General features: G+C 44.3%; 1 protein-coding gene across 7 annotated transcripts in view; it reads left to right on the top strand.

Moving 5' to 3' along the window:
- Positions 1 to 25,776, top strand: part of LEKR1 (leucine, glutamate and lysine rich 1) — a 159,988-nt gene that overhangs the window by 10,157 nt on the left and 124,055 nt on the right. For all 7 annotated transcript variants that reach the window (XM_075937767.2, XM_006123470.5, XM_025184862.3 and 4 more), the window contains one exon: positions 4,529 to 4,743. In XM_075937767.2, the coding sequence (XP_075793882.2) occupies positions 4,529 to 4,743 (215 nt within the window). The remainder of the gene's footprint in view (positions 1 to 4,528; positions 4,744 to 25,776) is intronic.

The following is a 25,776-nucleotide window of genomic DNA, read 5'->3' as shown; positions in this document are numbered from 1 at the left end:
TTCACAGCCATGCAAAATGTGTCACGGACCATGAAATCTGATAACCTCCCATGAAATCTGCATTTTTGTGTGCTTTTACCCTATACTATTCAGCTATCACAGGGGAGACCAGAGTTTCTCAAATTGGGGGTCCTGACCCAAGAGGGAGCTGCAGGGGGATCACAAGGTTACATTAGGAGGGTCACTGTATTGCAACCCTTGTTTCTGTGCTACCTTCAGAGCAGGATATCCAGAGAGTGGTGGTTACAATGCTGGACAGGTGCCCACTCTGAAGGCAGCATCTCATCACCAGCAGTAATGGTAACAATATCATACCTATGTTACCCCTCGTACTGCTGCTTTCAGAGGTGGGTGGCCAGAGAGTTGAGGCTGCTGACTAAGGGCCCAGCTCTGCAGACAGCAGTGCAGAAGTAAGTGTGTCAGTACAGGCAGTCCCCGGGTTATGTACAAGATAGGGACTGTAGGTTTGTTCTTAAGTTGAATCTGTATGTAAGTCGGAACTGGCGTCCAGATTCAGCCGCTGCTGAAACTGACCGCCAGTTCTGACTTACATACAGATTCAACTTAAGAACCCCAAGCTTCCCCAAGTCAGCTGCTGCTGAAACTGATGAGCGCTGATTCCAGGAAGCCTGGGGCAGAGCAACTCTGCCTCTGGCTTCCTGTAGTCAGCGCTGGTCAGTTTCAGCAGCGGCTGACTTGGGGACGCCTGGGGCAGAGCAGCTGGGGTGCTGCTGGGTTGCTCCAGTAGCACCGCTCCTCGGCGCTACTGGACCAACCCAGCAGCACCCCAGCTGCTCTGCCCCAGGCGTCCTGATTCAGCCACTGCTGAAACTGACCAGCAGCAGCTGAATCAGGACCTGGGGCAGAGCAGCTGGGGTGCTGCCGGGTTGGTCCAGTAGTGCCCAGAGCGGGTGCTGCAGGACCAATCCGCAGCGCCCCATCTGCTCTGCTCCAGGGTCCAAAACAAAAGCCTGGTCTGCTGGGGGGGGCACACTATCCGCCCCCCCCCCCAGCAGACCAGGGACACGGGGAGCAGAGCAGCAGCGGCAGCGGGGTGCCGCGCCTCTGAGGCTTTGCTCTGGCAAAGTCTCAGAGGTGCGGGACTCCCCTCCCCGCGGCTGCGGCTTGAGTCCCGGTGCCTGTGGTCTGCTGGGGACCGTCCCCAGCAGACCACAGGCACCGGGACTCAAGCGGCAGCAGCGGGCGGGTTCCCGCGCTTCTGAGGCTTTGCCCGTTCGTAAGCTGCTCCGGTGCCCCATGTCTGCTGGAGACCGTCTCCAGCAGACCAGGGGCACCGGGTGGGTTCCCGCGCTTCTGAGGCTTTGCCAGAGCAAAGCCTCAGAAGCGCGGGAACCGCCGCTGCTGCTGCTTGAGATCCGGTGCCTGTGGTCTGCTGGGGACCGTCTCCAGCAGACCAGGGGCACCGGGTCTCAAGCGGCAGCAGCGGCGGTTCCCCGCGCTTCTGAGGCTTTGCTCTGGCAAAGCCTCAGAAGCGCGGGAACCCGCCCGGTGCCCCTGGTCTGCTGGAGACGGTCTCCAGCAGACTAGGGGCACCGGAGCAGCTTACGAACGGGGCTTTCTCGCCCCGGAGGTCGCAGGTAGCAATCCGCTACCTCGACCTCCGGGGCGAGAAAGCCCCGTTTGTAAGTGCGGATCCGACGTAAGTCGGATCCGCGTAAGTTGGGGACTGCCTGTACCATACCATGCCATTGTGGTATTGTGAGCTTTCATGGGCACAGCCCACTTCTTCAGCTGACCGGAGTTTAGAGTTTAGGATATGCAGACCCAAAATAAATAGGGCAGGAGGGAGAGGGGGGAAGCGGGGGAAAAGGAGGAAAGGGGCAGGAAACAAGGAGTAGAGTTTATGAAAATATCAAAGGGAAAAACAGGAAGGCAGACATTTACCATTTAAAAAATCCTGTGACCTTGAAGTTGACCAGAATGGACTGTGAATTTTGTAGGGCACTAATACATGCATAACTGCTCCTTGAGCTTCTCTCCTCTATCTCCAGCCTGGATATCCTCCAGTTAGGTCTGGATCTGGTCCAGATTGGCTCTCACTCTTTTTACTCTCTCATCATTGCTTGTTAGTGACTGCTCTCATCATTGCTTGTTAGTGACTTTGTGTTGGTTAAATTACAGATCCCCCTCTGAATCATCACTCTTCTTGACTTAGCTGCTGCTTTTTAGCTCTGCAGAGCATATCATCCTGTTTGAAACTTTATCCTCTTCTGGTTCTCCTACTGCTTAACAGGGATTAAAGAGAAGCTAGATAATTTCATGGAGGTTAGGTCCATAAAAGGCTATTAGCCAGGGGATAGAAATGGTGTCCCTGGCCTCTGTTTGTCAGAGGCTGGAGAAGGATGGCAAGAGACAAATCGCTTGATCATTGTCTTCGGTCCACCCTCTCTGGGGCACCTGGTGCTGGCCACTGTCAGCAGACAGGCTACTGGGCTAGATGGACCTTTGGTCTGACTCAGTACGGCCGTTCTTATGTTCTTATGCTTCTTTGGTGGTTGATTGGTCAGTGTTTTCCTTTAGCAGAGCTCCCTTCTCTTTCTTCCCACCTTTTGTGGGGTTCCACATGACTATCTAAGACCCACTTTTCTTATCTTTCTACATCCTTTAGGTAAATCAATCTATTCACATGGCTACAAATATCAGTTTTACCATTATGGTTCACAAATGTAACCTTTCCAGGCTTTTCTCTCTTTACTCAGTCCTGTAGTGTAACTTTTCTCTCTGACATCTCTTTCTAGATATCCTAACTCGGTCCCTCCTTACTTTCTTTTCTCTTATCTGCTCTCCTTGTATTGCCCTCTCTGCTCCTCCAATAATACCTGCCTCAACTGCATGCTTGTCCTCTTCTCTCAGGAGTCTCTTGGTGCTTTCTTCCAAACGGTTTCTTATGCATGGAAGGCACTCTCCTTAACTGATCCATGCGTGTACTATCATCTTCAAATTCCTATGTAAAACCCCCACTTTTGCCAAGAAGCCTTCAGAAAATTGCTAACTTGGAAATGACTTGATATGTCTATCAATTTAATTATTAAAATAAAAATCACTGTTACATATGCAAACATCAATAAACTGTACACATAGCAAGCCTAAGTATCCATGCAATCTTATTACTTTCACCCTTATTCTTTCTTACCCTTACCTCCCTTTGTTTATTACATTCATCAGGATTCCTCTCAAAGTTGGCAAGATGTTGCGCAGGTGCAGATGTCCACCTGCATAGAGCTCATTACAGAATTGGGAACTTAGACTGTAAACTTTTATAGGAAGGACCATATTTTAATATGCTCATACAATAAGGCTCAATCCTGACTGGAGCCTGACTAGAGTCTCTGGGTGCCACAGTGATATCAGTTAATAATAAACATTCATAATTAAAAATAATAGGATAATTTGGGATCAAGGGGTCTTAAAAAAGGGGCCTGCCAGTTTTATTAAAAAAACCTGCTTCTCATGTAAATTGAGAACTAAAGTTGCTTATCTAGCTGACAAAATAAGGTTTTACTCTAGCATCACACAGACAATACCATTGCACGGAAAACAGCCAAATTCTGTTCTGGTTTATGTAGCATCAACATAATTGTAAAATATGTATGTTCCAGTTGCAGGAACTTTGTTGTCCATGATGATGAATGAGCCAAAAAGTATACACTGGGTTTGTAGAGCTGGTTTTGGAAAGAAAACATAATTTACTACAATGGAAAGCCCAGGAATAACAGGCCAACCAAATATCTTGTCTGCCTGAAAGTCTCACCACATTTCCCTGTGTGTTTTAGATTTTCACCAATCTTTTCTGAAAGTCTTGCAATGTTTTGCCAATTAACTCTACGTCTCAGTTTAAGAAATGTTGGCTCATTCACTTATCCACTATGTGCTGAATAATTTCTGTTTTAAATTATGAGTAACTTCGCACCTGACAAATCAAATGGCATAAATATCATATAGAAATTCTATGAAAGCAGACCTAATAATGATCACTATTTTACTCAAGCTTTTGTGAATTTTGAATGTTTTTGTAAGACTCTCTGATTGGATCACTCCATTTCCAGTGTTCTTCTGGTCTATTTAAGAGATGAGTTATCTGAGAAAAGTGCAGAACAACACCTTTGTGGCTCAGTCCATCTGAGAGATACTAAGAAAACAGCTTTATAAAATACAAACAGGGTCTTTCTCTTTATTTGGAATGTTTTCCTAATAAAATATACTTCAGAAGGACCATCTTCTCTTTTTTGGGAACACATTGTTATAAATGGTATATTGACAAGTCCATGTACCTTATCTGGTTTCCAATAGGCAGAACTATTGTTATAGTTTGATTTCATTTTCCTAATGTAGCAAATATTTTAGTTATTATAAACTAATCAATAAGCAGACTTCTGATAATAAATAATCCTCATAATTATAATTTTAAATGGGATTATTTTAAATAATCTATTTTAGATTTGATCAATTCACTAATTAGTTTAGATATATTTATTGAAAGCATTCTGATAACTAGTTCTTTTTCTAGATGTCCCGGGATGAAACAGTGTGTAAATACTGTGGAGTCAGTTATTTGATCCTTCATGAGTTTAAGCTGATGGAAGACAAAGTAAAAGCAATGGAAAAAGAGATGAAGTTTTATGAAGGAAGTGTGGACCGGGAAAAAAGACTTCAAGCACAGTTGCAGTGTCTTACTCAAGACTTTGAACAGTGCATGGCTGATAGTGAATCAAAAACAGAAAGGTTGGAACATGATATTCATCCTTATATTTTTTCATATTATTATTCTCATTAATTTAATTGAAAGGATGGTTTCAAAATGTAAACAGGCTTAGGCTTTCCTTCCAGAATCAGCCTGAATCAGATTTAGCATATACCTAAATGTATTAGTGTTTTAATTTAATAATAGTTGGAAGCATTCCTTAGACAGAAATATTTACTACCTTGTTTAGAGCCAGTCGATAAATTTAAGTGAAAGAAAGGTCAGATTATTGCATAGAAAGCTATTGACAAAGAGGGAAAATTGAGCAATTTTAGGTATCTAAAATATTTTAGTCAAAATTTAGAGTATTATGTTTGACAGAATAAGGAATTTACATTTTTGAAATATGTATACATAGTGCCTTACAATAGATACAATAATTTGATAAAGAAAAAAAACCAAAAAGGCGTAAACTCAGTGGAAAGGCTTAAACTCAGTGTCCAAATTATTTAAAGCACTGAAACTGATTTCAAATTGGTAAGTATTGCATGTGTGTAGTTTTGAAATAGAAATAAGGACTTAAGTCCTTTATGGAAATCCATCTTGCAAACGTTTAGTGCCCTGCATAATGCAAGTTGTACCACAGTTGTCCCGTTATTAAGGTAGTGGGAGTTTCGTCTTCATAGGAACTTCCATGGATTGGCAATTTGGCAGTGTCAGATGCATAAATATTTCATTTATTGTGTTTTATTTCTTTGCTTAGTGCCAGTATTCATCATCACAACAGTAATGAAAATGGAGAATTCAATTAATAAGTTCATTCAAACAGTAATTATCTTTTTTTTTTTTTTTTTAAAAAATGTCTTTTCACATTAAACGGCATAATTGACTTGAACTCTAAGTAATTTAAAAACATTTTGGTACAAGTTGCTTCAGGTACTCCTGTTGAGTGCTCTCCCAGCAGTCTTTTGGTTCTAGTGTCACACTTTTTTTTGTTTTTAAAAAGCTATTTTTGTCTTCTAACAAGTAATAGGAGAAGCAGGGAAATATCACTATACATCTAGTTTGTAATATATATTATTTTCATGATGTTCTATGTATTTGTCAGCACTGTATCACTCTCTAGGATTTCAGTTGAGCTCCTCAGTTTACTGTACACTGCTACAGATGTGGCCCCAAACTGTGGCCTCTTACTCTTCTGGCACTTCACCCTAACGGGGACAGGAAGGCAGGGGGAAAGGGCGGGACAAGGAGGACTGAGGTTCAGGGCTTCCCATAGGGGCTAGATTTACTCTTCTGGGGTTCCAGGATTAGTGGATTTTGTGGACCCCCTAGGCTCTGTAGTGGGGACAAAAATGAGGGGTTCAAGTGCAGGAGAGGGCTGCCAGCGAATGGGATAGGGATGGGGATGCGGGATCTGGGCAGGAGGTGGGGTGCAGGAGGGGTTGAGGTTAGGGTGTCTGGCCAGGGGGAGGGGCAAGAGCAAGAGAAGGTGCAGTGTGTGCCCAGGAGGGAGGGTGCAGGAGCAAGGAAAGGATCAGGAGCAGGCTGGGATTATCATGTCTGGCAAAGGGGGAGATTGCAGGTTCAAGGAAGGGTTCAGGAGCAAGGCCGGGGGTGGGGTATCTGGCTGGGAGGAGGGTGCAGGAGCAGGCTGGAGGTAGGATCTCTGGCCAGGTGGTGGGAGGATGCACAAGTGGGCTTGGGGTGCGAGGTTTTAGTGGGGAGGTGCATGAAGGGGTTGAGGTGCAGGGTCTGGGCATGAGTGGGTGGGGGGCCACTTACATGCCTTCGTGCCTCGCGCTGTCCTCACGTACTATGTTGAAGGCATGGCCTCCTGCTGCTTCCATTTGCTGGATTCTGGCCAATGGGAGCAGCAGAGAAAGTCTCCAAGTAACGCATCTGTGCGCTGCTGTTCCCCTAGCCAAGGGGGATAGGGTGAAAAAGTGGCTTCTGGCTCCATTTCTTCCCCTTGAGCTGGCTTGTGCAGCGAGGCTCAGGGTTTTTTGCCTCCCCACCCTTATCTGGAAGCCGGCACTGGTTCTCCAATCTCACACGGGGTGGTTGTGAGGCTGGAGTACGAGAGTGGGCTCTCCACTGTGCGGAGAAGGGAGTGGGACTGAGCTTGAGCTGTGGAGCACATGGAAGGCTAGTGGTCCACGGACCATAGTTTGAGAACCACTGACCTAGCTGAATGCCACAAAATACTGTAGTCTTTATTGTTTTTTGGAATCCATTTTCTTGATGACCATAATAATGATTTGAGAGAGTTCATTATAATCTTTCACGATACATGCATGTCCTTATTATATCTATGATATTTTTGTCATGTATGTTATTTGCCATGATCTTCATGTCTGGCAAAACACAATAGTGTACAGTATAATATTATACCTAGTTTTTTAATTGGACAAACTTTATATGAACCTGAGATAATAAGGTGTTTATGAGGATGATGGCGTACATGGAAAGTACATTCTGTGGACTGAAAGCAGTGGTCCTATCTAGCCAGATCTGTAGGGGCAACAGCCTGCAGGGGAAAAAACTCTCCTGTAGTAAATGGAAAAACAAACAAAAAAATGGTTAAGATACAATAAATCCTGCTGCTCTTGCAAAATGCAGAGCTAATCTGAAATTTTTCACTTGCATGCTGTTCTTCTGAAGAGTCGGATTCTGGACCTTAGAATACTGCATATGTTTGTACTTATCTAGTATTTGGAAAACCTTTTGTTAAAATTAAATTAAATTCCCCCACAGGAAACAATCATGAAAACAATTCGGCAATAGTTTCTTATTGTGTAGATGTTGTGTTGCAAATATGCATTTTTTGCTTGTTCACATTCAATAAGGTAACATTTTGCTTGTTTTGAAAAGATACCTTAAACCTATATACTTTTCTGTTCAGTCTGGTTTTATGAAATAATTTCAGTTATAACCCTTATTATCCTAGCATATTTTAATGAACAAAAGTAAGACAATGAAGTCATGCTTGTTTTGGCAGCAGGTGTGTAAGATCTCATACCAATCCTTTTTGAGAAGTATAAAGAGTTTTATAAAGCAGATTCACCATTCTGGTCCATAAGGATCCTGCATACATTTGTAGTGTTCAGGCACAATGAAACGTTCCACTCAGTAATTTCTCATCCTCCTCTACTATCTCTCATAGAAGTGAGGCCACAGTTTAGACCTTAATCTTTACAAAATCGCGAACTGTGCCAAATCATACCAATCTGTATTCTGTTTTTCATTTTTATAGTAACCTGTGGATGATAAGGCAAAAGATTTGTTCCACTTAATGCCAGTACTTCTGAGTGTGGAGTTTTGGAGTGTGGGTGGTTGGAGTTTTCCAGAAGTTCAAGATCAACAGTTTGAAGGCTAAAAGTAAAAGTTTCACACTTAATTTCTGCGTGGCTATTTCAGGATATCATAAGTATCCAGAAATAGTTATCCTGCATCTTAACATGCTGCCCATTATTTAAAAATATTTTTGAAATAACAGTAGCGCTATTTCAGCATCCCTGTTATCCTCATTCTACGAGGGTTAAGGGCTGTCTCGAAATAGTGCATTATTTCAAATTTTGGCACTCTGTAGATATGCCAAATTTCAAAATAAGCTATTTTGAAATAGAATCGAAATAAGACACGTAATTTGCGTACCGCAAAGTGTATATCTTATTTTGAGTTAGGGTGTTGTGTAGATGCACTGTCAGTGAGTTTAATGGAAGCAGTTCACAATTCTTGTGGGAAAGAACCTGCCTTCTCCTCTGTTACTGCAGAGAGCCCTCTTGCAGCAGGATTTAAGATTCAGAAGAGTTTTTTAAACAATGTGTGTACGCTACCAAGACAGTTTGTCAACCTTAAGGGCCACTGAAGTTGATTTTGGGTACTCCTACTTTTATGGGAAGTAATGCAATTTCTGACTTTTCCTGGTCGAACGTATGGTAGTATAGATGCAGCATTGAGGTTCTTGGCCTCCAGGAGGCATTTCATAGTGTTCTGCTGTGGCTAGAACTTGTGCCTCTACTGCTCTCCAAGTGAATAGGTAAAGCCCTGGGGAAGTTTGAATTTCATTTCCTGTGTTTCCAGCATTGCGAACACACCTCAAAGCAGGCAGCACACCTGAGCAGCACACATGGCCATATCTTCCAATACTTCAAGTCCCATGAACTGCAGTTCCTGGGTGCAAAAGAGCACCAGTATGGAGTGTACAGGAGATCTTGGACCTCATCAAGGCCTGGGGAGAGGAATCCATTCTCTCTGAGCTCCAAAATAGCAAAATAAATTCTGATATTTACATGAAGATTGCATACTACTTGGTGGCCAAAGGATACTCCAGGCATGCCCAGCAGTACCAAGTTAAATAAAGAAGCTGAGACAGTCCTATCACAAAACAAAGGAGGCAAACAATGGTCTGGCGCATCACTGCAAACATGCCCTTTCTACGACCAGCTGAATGTGATACTGTGTGTGAGGGGGTGGCAGTACCTGACTAGCTTCTCAAGCCTGACAGTGGAGTCTGCCCAAGACACTTCTGGCAGCAGCTTCAAGGACAGCGAGGTGGTAGAGCAAGAGGAGGAGAATGGACAGCTGGCAATCAGTGAGAGCCAAGAACTTTTCATAACCTTGAAGCCAATCCCCTCCTCCTAGGACGTCCTCCAGTCTAGCATTGATCTTTTGGAGGACATTTCTGGTGAGTTCAAATTTTTTTTCTGATTATAAATGGGTTAATGCGACTGGGTGTGATGTGTGGCATATTATGTGTCTTCACCAAATGGGGGGCAGAAACAGCTTGTTAATGTGTCTGGAGATGGAGCAGGAATCCTCTCAGTATATCTCCATGAAGCTCTCAGATAGGAACTCTTTGATCCTTCTCACAAAGTTTCTGGGGAGACCTGATTTATTCCGTCCTCCTTGGTAGAACATCTTCCCATGCCAAGACATAGCACAAAGCATTGCAACATGAGGCCCAGATTTCTAGCCATATTCAGTCAGCATCAGCTCCCTTACACTCTGTGTGATTTTGAGAAGACTGATATCTCACATGGCAACCTGGATGAAGGAGGAAGGTAAGCTATTAGCTGATGCCTCTGCTGCTACCATGGCTTCAACCTTTGACACCTCCTCCCCCCCCCACTCCTTTCTGTCCTCTCACCGACAGGCTCCTGTGGGATGGGAAGTAGCGCTCTCCCGGGAAGCAGGGTGTGCAGGACACAGAGGGAAGCTGCCCTGCTCTGCCGGCACAAAACAGGCTGTTTTCGCTGAGGTCCAACCTAGTCAGTAGATTCCTGAACCTTCCCTTTAAACACCGAAAAGCACATTCAACTACCATTTTGCACTTGCTCAGCCTGTGGCTGAACTGCTCTTTATCATGGTCCAGGCTGCCTGTGTACAGTTTCATGAGCCATGGGAACAAGGGATAAGCTGGGTTGCCAAGGATCACTAGTGGCATTTCCTCCTCTCCAATTCTAATTTTCTGGTCTGGGAAAATTTCAGCATGCATCTTTCTGAAGAGGCAGGATTTCCTAAAGATGCACGCGACATGCACTTTTCCTGACCATCCCATGTTGATGTCAGTGAAATGGCCTTTGTAATCCACCAACGCCTGCAGCACCATCAAGAAATACCCCTTGTGGTTTATTTACTCATTGGCAAGGTGTTCAGGGGCCATGATGGGGCTGTGTATTCCATGTATCACCCCACTGCAGCTAGGGAACCCCATTGTGGCAAAGCCATCCAGTATGGTAACTACTTTCCCCAGAGTTGCTACCCTCCCTAGCACAATGGTATTGATTGCCTTGGTTACTTGTGTAACAACAGCCTCCACTTTGATTTTCCCACTCCAAATTGATTCTCAGCTGACTGGTAGCTGTCTGACATTGCAAGCTGTCTGACATTGCAATTGCCACCCGCGTCTCTGAAATCCAGGACCTCTACGGTGGCGTTCTTGGAAATGCTTCCAGTTCCACGCGCAGGGCCAGGTAGGCAGGCAGAGCTTCAGAGTCTCAATGCGTGGATGAGACGATGGTGTAGGGAAGAGGGGTTTAGATTTATTAGGAACTGGGGACACTTTTGGGAGAGGGGGAGCCTATACAGGAAGGATGGGCTCCACCTAAACCAGGGTGGAACCAGACTGCTGGCACTAAACATTAATAAGGCCGTAGAGCAGTTTTTAAACTAAGAGATGGGGGAAAGCCGATTGGTGCGGAGATGCACGTAAATCGGAGAGAGACTTCTCTTAGAGGAGAATCCGTTGATAGAGATTCTCTAAGCTGTAGTCGGAAAGAGAGGAGGGGAGAGGGCAAACCATTGGCCAGAGCTGACAAACAACCGCTTACAAAGGAATCCAATGCATCAGGGAAGGGCAGACCAATAACCAGTGGCAAATTTTTAAAGTGCTTGTACACAAATGCTAGGAGTCTGACTAATAAGATGGGTGAACTAGAGTACCTTGTATTAAATGAGGAGATAGACATAATAGGCATCACTGAAACCTGGTGGAATGAGGAAAATCTGTGGGACACAATCATACCGGGATATAAAATATATAGAAAGGATAGAGCAGGCCGGGTGGGTGGCGGAGTGGCACTGTATGTGAAAGATAATGTAGAATCAAATGAAATAAAAATATTAAGTGAATCAACATGTTCCATAGAATCGCTATGGATAGAAATTCCATGCTCCAATAATAAGAAATTAGCAGTAGGGATATATTACCGACCACCTGACCAGGACAGCGATACTGACATAGAAATGCTGAGGGAGATTAGAGAGGCTACCAAAATAGAGAACTCTATAATAATGGGGGATTTTAATTACCCCCATATTGACTGGATACATGTCACCTCAGGAAGAGAAGCGGAGATAAAATTTCTCAATGGCTTAAATGACTGCTTCTTGGAGCAGCTAGTGCAGGAACCCACAAGGGGAGAGGCAATTCTCGATTTAGTCCTGAGTGGAGTGCAGGATCAGGTCTAGGATATAACCGTTACAGGACTGCTTGGGAATAGTGACCATAATATAATAACATTTAACATTCCTGTGGTGGGAAGAACACCTCAGCAGTCCAGCACCCTGGCATTTAATTTCAAAAAGGGGAATTACGCAAAAATGAGGAGGTTAGTTAAACAGAAATTAAAAGGCACAGTGACTAGAGCCAAATCCCTGAAAGCTGCATGGAAACTTTTTAAAGACACCATAATAGAGGCCCAACTTAAATGTATACCCCAAATTAAAAAACATAGCAAGAGACCTAAAAAAGAGTCACCGTGGCTTAACCACCATGTAAAAGAAGCAGAGAGGGACAAAAAGGTATCTTTTAAGAAGTGGAAGTCCAATCCTAGTGAGATAAATAGAAAGGAACATAAACACTGTCAAATCAAGTGTAAACATATAATAAGAAAAGCAAAAAAAGATTTTGAGGAACAGCTAGCCAAAAACTCAAAAAGAAATAACAAAATGTTTTTTAAGTACATTAGAAGCAGGAAGCCTGCTAAAAAGCCTGTGGGTCCCCTAGATGATCGAGCTATAAAAGGAGCAATCAAGGACGATAAAGCCATTGCGGAGAAACTAAATGATTTCTTTGCTTCAGTCTTCACGGCTGATGACGTTGGGAAGATTCTTGAATCTGCATCATCCTTTGTGGGTGATGAATCTGAGGAACTGTCCCGGATTGAAGTGTCATTAGAGGAGGTTTTGGAACAAATAGAAAAACTTAATGTTAACAAATCTCCGGGACCGGATGGCATGCATCCAAGGGTTCTAAAAGAACTTAAATGGGAAATTGCTGAGCTATTATCTGTGGTTTGTAACCTATCCTTTAAATCGGCTTCTGTACCTAATGACTGGAAGGTAGCCAACGTGACACCAATATTTAAAAAGGGCTCTAGAGGCGATCCTGGCAATTACAGACCGGTAAGTCTAACTTCAGTACCGGGCAAATTAGTCGAAACAATAGTAAAGAATAAAATTGTGAAGCATGTAGAAGAACATAATTTGTTGGACAAAAGTCAACATGGTTTCTGTAAAGGGAAATCCTGTCTTACTAATCTATTAGAGTTCTTTGAAGGGGTTAACAAACATGTGGACAAGGGGGATCCAGTAGATATAGTATACTTGGATTTTCAGAAAGCCTTTGACAAGGTCCCTCACCAAAGGCTCTTGTGTACATTACATGGCCATGGGATAAGAGGGAAGGTCCTTTCTTGGATTGAGAACTGGTTAAAAGACAGGAAACAAAGGGTAGGAATAAATGGTAAATTTTCAGATTGGAGAGGGGTAACTAGTGGTGTACCCCAAGGGTCAGTCCTGGGACCAATCCTTTTCAACTTATTCATAAATGATCTGGAGAAAGGGGTAAGCAGTGAGGTAGTAAAGTTTGCAGATGATACCAAACTGTTAGGATAGTCAAGACAGAAGCAGACTGTGAGGGACTCCAAGAAGATCTCACCAAACTGAGTGATTGGGCAACAAAATGGCAAATGAAATTTAATGTGGATAAGTGTAAAGTAATGCACATCGGGAAAAATAACCCCAACTATACGTACGGTATGATGGGGGCTAATTTGGCTACGACAAATCAGGAAAGAGATCTTGGAGTTATCGTGGACAGTTCTCTGAAAACTTCCACAGATAGTGCAGCGGCGGTCAAAAAGGCAAATAGGATGCTAGGAATTATTAGGAAAGGGATAGAAAATAAGACCCAGAATATCTTACTGCCCCTGTATAAAACTATGGTACGCCCACTTCTTGAATACTGTGTACAGATGTGGTCTCCTCACCTCAAAAAAGATATTTTGGCCTTGGAAAGGGTTCAGAAAAGGGCAACTAAAATGATTAGGGGTTTGGAACGGGTCCCATATGAGGAGAGGCTAAAGAGACTGGAACTTTTCAGTTTAGAAAAGAGGAGACTGAGGGGGGATATGATAGAGGTCTATAAAATCATGACTGGTGTGGAGAGGGCTGATAAAGAAAAGTTATTTATTAGTTCCCATAATAGAAGAACTAGAGGACACCAAATGAATTAATGGGTAGCAGGTTTAAAACTAATAAAAGGAAGTTCTTCTTCACACAGCATGTTGTAAACCTGTGGAACTCCTTGCTAGAGGAGGCTGTGAAGGCTAGGACTATAATAGAGTTTAAAGAGAAGCTGGATAAATTCATGGAGGTTAGGTCCATAAAAGGCTATTAGCCAGGGGATAAAATGGTGTCCTTGGCCTCTGTTTGTCAGAGGCTGGAGAGGGATGGCAGGAGACAAATCGCTTGATCATTGTCTTCGGTCCACCCTCTCTGGGGCACCTGGTGCTGGCCACTGTCGGTAGACAGAATACTGGGCTAGATGGACCTTTGGTCTGACCCAGTACGGCCGTTCTTATGTTCTTATGTTCTTATGTTCCAGCTTCAGAGCTGGTCTCATTCAGGTTTTCTGGTGTTTCAGGGCAGGGGAAAGCTATTCACAAAGTTCCAAGAAGGTGGCTTTGCACATTCAGAAGTTTTGAAGTCACTGCTGATCATCCCATACCTGCAGCATTATGCAGTTTCACCAGTCTGTGCTTGTCTCAAGGCACCAGAACCAGCCTTCATTGTTTCCAGAAGACTTACTGACTGGTGGCTGCATTTCCATTACTGCAAGGGCTTGCCAGTACAGTGAGTCCATGGGATCCTGAAATTCATCCTCTTCCTGGCGGAGTGACGTGCATACGCTCTAGACATTCTGATAGTTTGGCGCATTAAGATAGTCATCAATATCACAATGGTTTGATGCAAAATGGAATCCATGCTTGTGCTGCTATGGCAACTGCATGGGTAATTAGGGCCAAAAAAAGGTGCGAAAAGACTGTTTCCCATTGATCTCAAGCAAGGGGGGAGAGTAGATGAGTACATTATGGGTTCATGCTGTCAGCATCCCACAACTACTTGCTGCACAATTTTGGTCTCAGCATGCACCAGGAGCATAACCCAGAATGCAAAGTGGTGCAGGCACTGTGGGATAACTACCCAGAGTGCATTCCTCTTGAAGTTGCTGGCAGTCCCCCTAATGGGGACATGCAACTTTGAACTACAGGCAGTCCCCGGGTTACGTACAAGATAGGGACTGTAGGTTTGTTCTTAAGTTGAATCTGTATGTAAGTCGGAACTGGCGTACAGATTCAGCCGCTGCTGAAACTGACCAGCGGCTGACTACAGGAAGCCTGAGGCAGAATTGCTCTGCCCCGGGCTTCCTGGAATCAGCCGCTGATCAGTTTCAACAGGCTGAATCTGGACGCCAGTTCCGACTTACATACAGATTCAACTTAAAAACCCAGCTGTAGTCAGCGCTGGTCAGTTTCAGCAGCGGCTGACTTGGACGCCTGGGGCAGAGCAGCTGGGGTACTGCTGGGTTGGTCCAGTAGTGCCCAGAGCGGCGCTGAGGGACCAACCGGCAGCGCCCCAGCTGCTCTACCACAGGCGTCCGGAGAAAAGCCTGGTCTGCTGGGTGGTGGGGGGGTGCACTAGCTGTGTCCCCCCCCCCCCCCCCCAGCAGACCAGGGAGACCAGCAGACCAGGGAGACGGGGAGCAAAGCCGCCGAGCACGCGGGCAGCAGGACAGCCCAGCAGACCAGGAAGACTGGGAGCAAAGCCGCGGAGGACGCCAGCAGCGGGACAGCTGCAGCGCGTCTGGGCTTTCCCGCGTGCTCCGTGGCTTTGCTCAGCGTCTCCCTGGTCTGCTGGGGGGGGGCTGCTCCTGGGGCGAGAAAAACCCTGTTCGTAACTGCGGATCCGACATAAGTCGGATCCCTGTAACTTGGGGACTGCCTGTACATTGAATTTTTCCCTTCAATGGGGACATGGACCTTCAACTTTGCAAAAATCGGGTGACCAGAAATTGATCTTACTATATGCAATCTCATCTCATAGTATAGACATGGCCTAAGGTCTCTACTTCTGATTGAGAGCATCCACATGGGTTTAATATGCTTTAATTTATGCACATCAATGTGACACCTTTTAGTTGAGTATCTTAACTTTCCTGTGTGTCCCTAAGTAGATAAGCTATATTAGATTTTGTCGGAGACTATATTCTGACTACGTGCCAGTTCTCCCTAAAAAGATACTGACACCTTATAGAGAGCTTTGAAATACATTATATTGGTTGCTATATAATTTATCTGTACTGAGCTGCTTTTTTATTTTTTGCTTCTGCTTCTTATCCCAAGTAGCCCTCTGTTTTAAATGTCATATTTCAGTATTGAGAAAATTACTAAGTCAGAGGACTGTGATGTTAAGTAGGAATAGGAGGAGTCCATCTGCCTCTTGTTTCCATGCCACCATAATTAAGAATAAAGAGCAAGGCATGAGAAATATATTTTAAAAAGCAGAATTGTTTCTAAATGGAATGTTTTGTTGAAAAACAGAAGCAGTTATGTAAGTAACAAAGAGTCATTGCCTTAGAAAATCTACTCAGCTGTTCTTGTCATGTCTTAGGGTTGTGTATTGTGGAACTCTTTCTATGTTCCCATCTTTTACTTTGGTAGAGAGTCTCATTGATTGAGAAAACACTATGATCACCACGGCAATATATTTGTTGATATTGCATTGATGTGTATCACTTGGTACATAAAAAGAAATCATTTCAAAAAGTAAATGAGAGTTCTGCAATGTGATGCAGATGTTTCATGTGGGTGTTGGAATTTAGGATGTGGGCGGCACTGGGCACTCCTTGAAGGCTCAATTGTAAAAGACAAATAGATACATTATTTTGCCAAGAAGTGGCACATGGATATAGAATTCAGTGAGCACATGTGTTTTGCACAGATCAATTTTGCCAACAGAATGAAACAGTATGGCGCTCCCTTTTCTTTGTAGAGAGAGTGAGCATGTGCTCAGTGCTAGAATTTTTCAGAGCCTTTATTCATACCATTTTACTTCATTCTGAAAACTGAGGATAAGTGGAGATTTACACAATAGTTATTTTGTATTTGGAGGAAGTGGTTATTTGTGTGTTTAGAAGAGGTGTGGAATTAACTAAGAAATAGTGTGTTCTGTTATTTTAATGAATCAGTAATATGTACCAATTTAATAGTACATATTATTAATTAACCAAGTCATAGCTTTATTAAATATTGCTCTGTAGTGTTGGTATACTGTATCAGCCAGTGGAAGACCAGAATGTGGATTCATATAAGTTTTAGTATGTTTTTTATTATTTGCAAAATAATAATCTGTGAATTCTGTTACAGATGAAGATACATATGGTCTTATCTTGTCTCTGTTGTTGCTGTCCCTGAGTGAAATTCAGCCTTGTGCAGAGAGCCAGCACAAGTCTTAATGGGGTTTAAATGGGATTTAAGTGATGCCAGGGCCTTCTCCTGGCTCTTTCATACTTGTGAAAATCCCAGATAAGAGTTAGATGAGTTCCAGGAAAACATAAATTAACACAGTGCCCAGGATATTGTTAGGAAGATCACATCCTCTGTCTTTAACTACTAGATTGACTCCTCAAGGTATGAAGAGCTTAGCTGACAAAAACAGACATTTTCTAATCTTAGTATGAGCAGAATTCATTCATGGATACTGCCCTTCAAAACTGATAACCTATAGTCTGTAAGGATTTATTCCTATATTCAAAAAGGGCTTTAAAGCAGTGGTTGGCAACCTTTTCAAATCGAAGAGCCAAACTACATCAAAATTTAGAACAAGTAGTCAATGAAGAGTCGTATAAGAATGCCTATTTGCATGACTGAAAATATACAACTTAATATTATTGATAATTGACATAATGATTAATAATAGCATAAATGAAACATTATACTCACAGACTTTATTTAATGGGACTTCTGCTGCATCTTTTCACACATTTCTTTGAAGTTTACATCATAACGGGTCAAATCCAGCTTCATGCACGCCATTCAGTCTGTCTTCTGTCAGTCTTATGGCTGGGGATGTGAGGATGCAGGGGTCTTGGTTGGGATGCATGAGGGGCTACAGGCAGGGGATTTAGATGTATGATGGGCTCAGGGCACAGGGGTGCAGGAGTGTAATGGCAGGAGATTGGGGATGTGGGAGTGCAGGAGTTTGGTGATGTGGGGTGTGACAGGCTCATGGCAAGAGGATTCAGGTTTATGATGGGCTCAGGATTGAGGTATGGGGGTACACAGGAGTGTTATGAAGCTACGGCCAAATGGTGGCCTGGCCCCATTTGTGGGCTGTTGGCCAGACTTCATTTTTAAATAAAGTAAAGTATGTCCTACAGAAAAGGTTTCAACATTGTCTTTATTTATGGCAGAGGTTGGGAACCTTTTTTGGGTCGGGGGCCACTGACCCACAGAGAAATCAGTCAGGGACCACACAAATGAGAAGCCCAAAAAAAAAAAAAAAAAAAAAAAAAAGAACCAATCCTCCAATCCCACCCAACCCTCACTGATGTGGTCCCCAACTGAAACATCTCACTTCCCTGGTTCTCCAGCCCATAGTGGTGGGAGAGGCAAGGAGGACTAAGATTGAAAGCCTCAGGCCAGATTTACTCTTCTGGGGTTCCAGGGTAGTGGATTTTGTGCCTCCCCCCAGGATGGGGCCAGAAATGAGGGGTTAAGTGTGTGGGACAGGGCTGCCAGTGAGTGGGATAGGGATGGGGATAAAGGAGGGGGTGAGGGTACAAGGTCTGAGTGGGAGGTAGTGTGCAGGAGCAAGCTGGGAGTAGGGTTTCTGGCTTTGTGGAGGGAGCAGGAGCAAGGGAAGATGGAAGAGCAGGCTGGGGGTGGATAGGGTGTCTGGCCAGGGGGAGGTGCAGAAGAAAGCTGAGGGCAGGGTGTCTGACCGAGGGGAGGGGGCAGGAACAAGGTATGGCACAGGGTTTCAGCGGGGGGACGGGATGCCTGAGGAGGCTGGGGGTGTAGGGTCTGGGCATGAGAGACTGGGAGGCACTTATTTGTTTTTGCACCACACACTGCTTCCAGGTGCTGGAATCTTTCCCCGCTGCTTCAATTGGAGCAGCAAGGAATGCCTCCAAGAAGCATGCCTCTCAGCTGGGGAGGGGAGCAGCATCACGCAGCCGCTTCTGACTCTGGCTTCTTTCCTGTAACCAGGATCTGGTGGGGAGGCTTAGGGAACCCCTTCCCTTACCCTCACAGGAAGCCGTGGCTAGCACTCTAATCTTGCGGGGGGAGGCAGGGCTGAGCTTGAGCGGCAAGAGAGACCTATTAACAGGAGTGTTGTGAGCAAGATACAAGAAGTCATTCTTCTGCTCTACTCTGTGCTGATTAGGCCTCAGTTGGAGTATTGTGTCCAGTTCTGGGCACCACATTTCAAGAAAGATGTGGAGAAATTGGAGAAGGTCCAGAAAAGAGCAACAAAAATGATTAAAGGTCTAGAAAACATGAGCTATGAGGCAAAACTTGGAAGGAATTGGACTTGTTTAGTTTGGAAAAGAGAAGATGGAGAGGGGACGTGATAGCGGTTTTCAGGTATCTAAAAGGGTGTCACAGGGAGGAGGGGGGGAAATTGTTCTCCTTGGCATCTGATGATAGAACAAGAAGCAATGGGCTTAAACTGCAGCAAGGGAGGTTTAGGTTGGATATTAGGAAAAATTTCTTAACTGTCAGGATGGCTAAACATTGGAATAAATTGACTAAGGAGGTTGTAGAATCTCTATCACTGGAGATATTTAAGAGCAGGTTAGACAGACATCTATCCGGGATGGTCTAGATCAGGGCTACTTAACACATGGTTCAAGGGCTGCATACAGCTCGCAGCCTGATTGTTTGCGTTCCATGCTGCAGTTTGGATTTATGCGGAGCTCAACATGTGGCCTTCAGGTGGAAGCCAAAACAAAAAAGTAGTCAATATAATGGTGTTCTGTTGATATTCGTTATAATAGTTACATTCCTGGATATTGATCTGAGGAAGTGGGTCTGGCCCACAAAAGCTCATCACTTAATAAACCATCTTGTTAGTCTTTAAAGTGCTTCATAGTTCTGTCTTTTATTCCTGGACTGTCATTGCTCTTAAAAATGCTGTCATATGGGTGGAAATCGGGTAAATATTATATTTTACTAATATCAGCAGAACTGACTTAAATGGGGCTTACGTGTTGTGTAGTCTTGCCTTAGTCTTTGTATTCATGCCTGACACTGTGAAAGAAGCTGTTTGCATATTGCACGTATATGCAACCACACTTAAATTGCAGCCCTCAGCATGTGCTGTGAGTATCATTGTATCCCCTGGGGCTTCCAATGTTGAGAAGCCTTGGTCTAGATAGTGCTTGGTCCTACTGTGAAGGCAGGGGACTGGACTTGATGGCCTCTCGAGGTCCCTTCCAGTTCTATGATTCTATGATTTGGCTCCCTAGTGAACCATATTTGGTTTGAAAGCCACAAGTTGCCAACCCTAGCTGTAGAAAGTCTAACCTACTTCCCTCCCAAACAGATTTCCAGCAGTGTGTTTGTTCATCCAAAACCGATGTGTTTAGCTGCAACAATAACTTTGCCTGGGTCAGATAAAAAGCATTTTTAAGAGATTAAAAATAACCATCAATGGAAAGTGAAAAGAGTCAGGTTAAGTTCTCAGGAGAACAATTTTTCATCCTTCCTTACTAAAAATATTAAGTAAAATAATTATTTTAAACTTGCAAGTCTTTATTATAATTTTGACATCTGAGAATGGTACCACATCCTGCAAAAGATTTAATGGGTTGGGAAATGATTACCTACCTTCTAGGTCAGGGGTGGAGAACCTGAGGGCCAGATGTGCCCTCAACTTGCTCAGGCACTTCCCGCCCCCCAACATTTGGGATCCCGTGCTGGTGATCCAGCCCCCCACCACTGCCTCACTGCAGCGAGGCTGAGGCTGGGTTGCCCTAGGTACTGGTGTGTGTGCGTGCATGTGCACACACGCACTCGGGGGCATTGTTCCTTCTCTGTTGGGTGCCACATCAGGGAGGATTTTTTTTTGTTTGTTTTTTGCTTCTCACTTGTGTGCAGCCCCTGACTGATTTTTCTGTGAGTCAGTTGCCCCCAACCCAAAAAAGGTTTTCTACCCCTGTTCTAGGTGTTTACTCAAGTAGTGTTTCTGAATCTATTTAAAGTAGTTTTGAGAGGGATTTATATTTTAGTATAAGGCAGAAGAGAATGTTTCCTGCTTGAAAAATGTAACTTTTGAAAAGTGTATTCTGCCCATCTATAAAATTGATACAGTGATACCTATTACACTTTGGTGTTGTAAGGCTTGTTTAATTAATGTATGTAAAGTGTTTGGAGACCCTTGAGAAAAAGGAGATAAAGAAGTGCAAAACCTGACTCTCACTCATGTTTAATGACTGTAAATCTGTCTGTGTTTTGATTTGCTGATTGGCTAGAGGGAGCTTGATTGCTTTTGGACTCTGTTGAAATTCTTAGCTTTCATCAAAACGAAAAGTTTCTATCCATCTTCCTTGCTAAGACAGCCTTGGAGAAGTAAATTATGGGAGTTGGCATCAACAGGCAACTAGCCTCCACTTTTTCAGCAGAGTAGGGAGGGCCTAAAAATTCCTTTGACACATATTTAAAAATGAAGCGAGTCAATTAAAGTTTAGGATGTATGCTCTCTCAAATTCTTAGACCAGCCTTGCATACAGAGGTATGCAAATGATGAACAGGATTAATTACACTGTGTGTATTGAAGCAAGCAGTTTTGAAGATCTAACTAGAAATACTAAAGTCAGCTCTGCTTGTTAAAACTTTTATCCATTTCTGGGCTTGTCCATATTAAGGGGAAAAGGTATTTTTTCATCTGAGTTTTAACACCTTTAACTTGATTATAAACAGTGTCTACATTAGTGGTAAATGGTGTTTTCAACTGAATTAAGGTGGCTCACTTGATTTTCCTAATCTGCACAAGGCCTCTGAGATTAGGATTGCTCTTTCAGTTCAGGTACATATGTAATTGCTGAGGCAGTTTCTGTTCCCGCATCTTGTTGTTTGCACCAACAGTGAACAAGATGTGTGAGGGATTTGGGGTAAAGCAGCTGCATTGATAGAACTCTTGCAGCCTGCCTCCTACTTCTTAGTCAGTTCCAGGAAGAAAGAAGTCCGCATCAACTAGAGGAGATCATGAACAGCCAGAAGATACCAATCCCATTTTAGAATCAAAATGGAATGGGCTCATAATGGCTTATCAGATTAATGTGGTTAGGTATGTCATTTTCATAGCCAACAGTACACCAGAGGGTGATGTGGCCAGCATAATATCTGAATGCCTTTGAATGGCTTAACCCAGTGGTTCTCAAACTTTTTGGCTCATGGCCCACCGGGCACAATGCAAATCTTTCCGCGGACCACCAATTCCTAGTGGAAAATCGCTGTTAATTACATAATTACGCCTGAGCCATTTTGCTAATGCTGCAGCCAGGGATGTGAATAACTAGTCAGCTATCTGATAAGCAAATTAAAGAAAGAAACAGCAAGGTGAGAGGGGGAAAGAAAGAGGTGCTTCATAGCGGCAGCGCCGCATGGAGCTTGGTGATAGACCCTAGGCTCCACATGGCATTGCTGCTTTGAAATGCCAAGTGAAGCCCAGGCAGCTGGCCCAGGCTGCATGCAGTGTTTCAAAGTGGCAGCACCACTTGGAGCCTGGGCTCTGCCACTTTGAAACGCTGTGTGCAGCCCGGGGCCAGCTGAAGACTGGACTCCCAGCTGGCCCTGGGCTGCATGCAGTATTTCAAAGTGGTGGAGCTTTGGGTCAGCGGGTGACTTCTGGGTTCCATGCAGCGCTGTTGCTTTGAAATACTGTGTGGAGCCTGATGCCAGGCTTCCCATGGCATTTCAAAGCAGCAGTGCCGCATCGAGCACAGGGTCAGCTGGGGATTCTGAGTCCCCTGTTGAGTCCAGGCCCTATGTGGTGCTGCTGCTTTGAAATGCAACAGGGAGCACAGGGCCAATAGGAGATTGCTTGAGTTCCTCGCTGTCTCTGTGCTCCCACAGGTGCACTTATTGACATCTGAATAGTTGATGCAAAAATCAGTTGGGGACCACACAAATGAAAAGCAAAAAACCCCTCAAGTTCTCCCAACCCTCACTGATGTGGCCCCCAACTGAGACTCTTCTGGCACTCCAGCTCCATGGGGGGAAAAAGAGGGACAGGAAGGACTGAGGTTCAGGGCTTCCCATAGGCTGGATTTACTCTTCTGGGGTTCCAGGGTTTGTGAATTTTGTGGACCCCTTTTGTGGGACAGGGATGGGGGTGCAGGATCTGGGCGAGAGGTGAGATACAGGAGGGAGTAAGGTTAGGGTGTCTGACCGGGGAAGGGGCAAGAGTAATGGAAAGTGCAGTGTCTGGCCAGGAGGGAGTGTGCAGGAACAAGGGAAGGTGCTGGAAAAGGCTGGGAGTATTGTGTCTGGCCAAAGGGGAGGGTGTCTAGCCAAGAGGGAGGGTGCAGAAGTGGGCTGCGGGTGTGGGGTCTTGGTTGGTGTGTGAGGAGGATGGGGTGCAGGATCTGGGTATGAGGAACACTTATTTGCTTTCACAGCCTGTGCTGCCCGCAGGCACTTTGTTTCATGCGTGGCCTCCCATTGCTCGCGGCCAATGGGAACAGCAGAAAAGCCTCCAAGTAGTGCATCCACGTGCTGCTGTTCCCACAGCTGGGGAAGAATGGGGATGGGGAGCAGCAGTGCATGGTGCCACTTCTGGCTCTGCTACTTCCTCACAAGTTGGATCATGCAGCAAGGCTCGGGGCATTCTTTTTTTCCCCCACCAATGGGAAGCTGGTGCTGGTGCTCCAACCTCACATAGGGTATGTCTACACTACCCCGCTAGTTCGAACTAGCGGGGTAATGTATGCATACCGCACTTGCTAATGAAGCCCGGGATTTGAATTTCCCGGGCTTCATTAGCATAAGCGGGGAGCCGCCATTTTTAAATCCCCGCTGCTTCGAACCCCGTGTAGCGCGGCTACACGGGGCTCGAACTAGGTAGTTCGGACTAGGGTCCTATTCCGAACTACCGGTACTCCTCGTGAAACGAGGTGTACCGGTAGTTCGGAATAGGCACCCTAGTCCGAACTACCTAGTTCGAGCCCCGTGTAGCCGCGCTACACGGGGTTCGAAGCAGCGGGGATTTAAAAATGGCGGCTCCCCGCTTATGCTAATGAAGCCCGGGAAATTCAAATCCCGGGCTTCATTAGCAAGTGCGGTATGCATACATTACCCCGCTAGTTCGAACTAGCGGGGTAGTGTAGACATACCCATAGGGGGGTTGTGAGGCTGGAGCACCAGCACAAGCTCTCTATTGCATCGGGGAGGCAGAGGGCCTGATCTCAATCCATGGACCACCTGGAAGGCAGCTGCAGACCACTGGTGGTCCATGGTCCACAGTTGGAGAACCACTGCCCTAACCCAAAGTGTCAACTTCCCATTTTGCAGCTTGATAAACTGGAGGTGGCTTTTAGTGTGAGATCAATGGAGACTAAACCCACAGCTTTCAGGATTGCGGTTGAGCAACTTAACCACTTAGCCTCCAGAAAGAGTGTTTATGCAGGAAATTTCATATGTACCACCAGTGGCCTGCTAAATGTTTGATTTTAAGAATATTAGAACTGTCATACTGGATTAAACCAATGGCCCATCTAGCCCAGTATCCTGTCTCTGACAGTGGCCAGACCTAAAGTTCAGGGAAAATCATACTAATAGAGGTAATTGCAGTGATCCACTTCTCCTTCTGTTAGTCAGAGAATGAGGGCCGCTGTGAGCATGGGGTTGCATCTCTGAACATCTTGGCTAATAATCATTCATGAAAATAGTTCTTTTTGGAACCCAGTTATACTTTTGGCCATCACAACATCCTACAATAGTGTCACACATTAATTGTGTATTGTATTAAAAAGTATGTCCTCTTATTTGTATTAAGTGGGCTGCCTATTAATTTCACCAGGTTTCCTCTGTTGTTTGTGTTGTGAGAAAGGACAAATAGCACTTTTCAATTCACTTTTATCACACCATTCATAATTGTATGGACTTTTATATAACCCCTTTAGCCATTTCTTTTTTCAGCAGCCCTAATCTTCGTAGTCTCTCCTCATATGGAAGCCATTTCATATCTTGGATTGTCTTTGTTACCCTTTTCTGAGCCTTTTCCAGCTCTATTATATGTTTGTTTTATGTATATTTTTCTCTATCTCCTTTTTATTCCTGTTGCTAGTTTTATTTAATTCTGTCAGTGTCACACAGTAATAGCATGGAAAAATAGATGGATTACCCACAGGAAAGGAGTTACAGTAACATTCCAACAAAATGTAGGCACTCCCCTATGTTCTTGCTTACATTTGTCTAAAAAATAAAACCATATGATGTAAGTACATGAAATCATATAGTTGAAAAGATGCTGTTCATTTAGTTCATTGCCTTCAGTGCTGGTTCATTCCTCTCAGTATATGTTAGTAGTTTTCCCTCTCAGTTATTTATATGATTCAAGTGATGTAATGTCTTAAGCTTTTTATTGTATGTCCCACCTCCTGCTATCACAGGAATTCATTCCTGTGCTATATCCCCTGTGATGTTGTACCCTCTATTCTTAATGGAAATATGCTCATGAATATAAATATGGCATAACTCAAATATGCGTTATGCAAAATAATTCATGTAACATTAAAAAAGTTGCAATCTGCTGAATGTGTATATTCTATTTGTGTGCATGCACCATTCTTGTATTTGAAGCTAGAAATATGAAATATAAACCTATTTACTAATCAAGACATGCTAAGTGAGGGCCATTAGTAGAAAACAAGGAGCTTAGGGTATGTCTAGACTACATGCCTCTGCCGACAGAGGCATGTAAATTAGACTACCAGACATAGTCAATGAAGCGGGGATTTAAATATCCCCCTCTTCATTAAAATAAAAATGGCCGCCACACTGTGCCATCTCAGCTGATTGTCTGCACAGTGCAGCAGTCAAGACACGGATCGGTCGACAAGGAACACCTTTGTGGACTGCTTCCTTATGCCTCGTGAAATGAGGTTTACAGGAGCGGTCAACAAAGGCGTTCCCTGTCGTCCGATCCACGTCTTGACTGCTGCATTGTGCCGACGATCAGCTGAGCCGGCACAACACAGTGGCCATTTTTATTTTAAT

This window comes from Pelodiscus sinensis, chromosome 10 (genome assembly GCF_052426305.1).
Source record: "Pelodiscus sinensis isolate ZL-2025 chromosome 10, ASM5242630v1, whole genome shotgun sequence".
In the NCBI taxonomy this organism is placed as follows: domain Eukaryota; kingdom Metazoa; phylum Chordata; order Testudines; family Trionychidae; genus Pelodiscus; species Pelodiscus sinensis.
The sequence above is the reverse complement of the archived record's forward strand: the minus strand, read 5'-3'. Positions and strand labels throughout refer to the sequence as shown.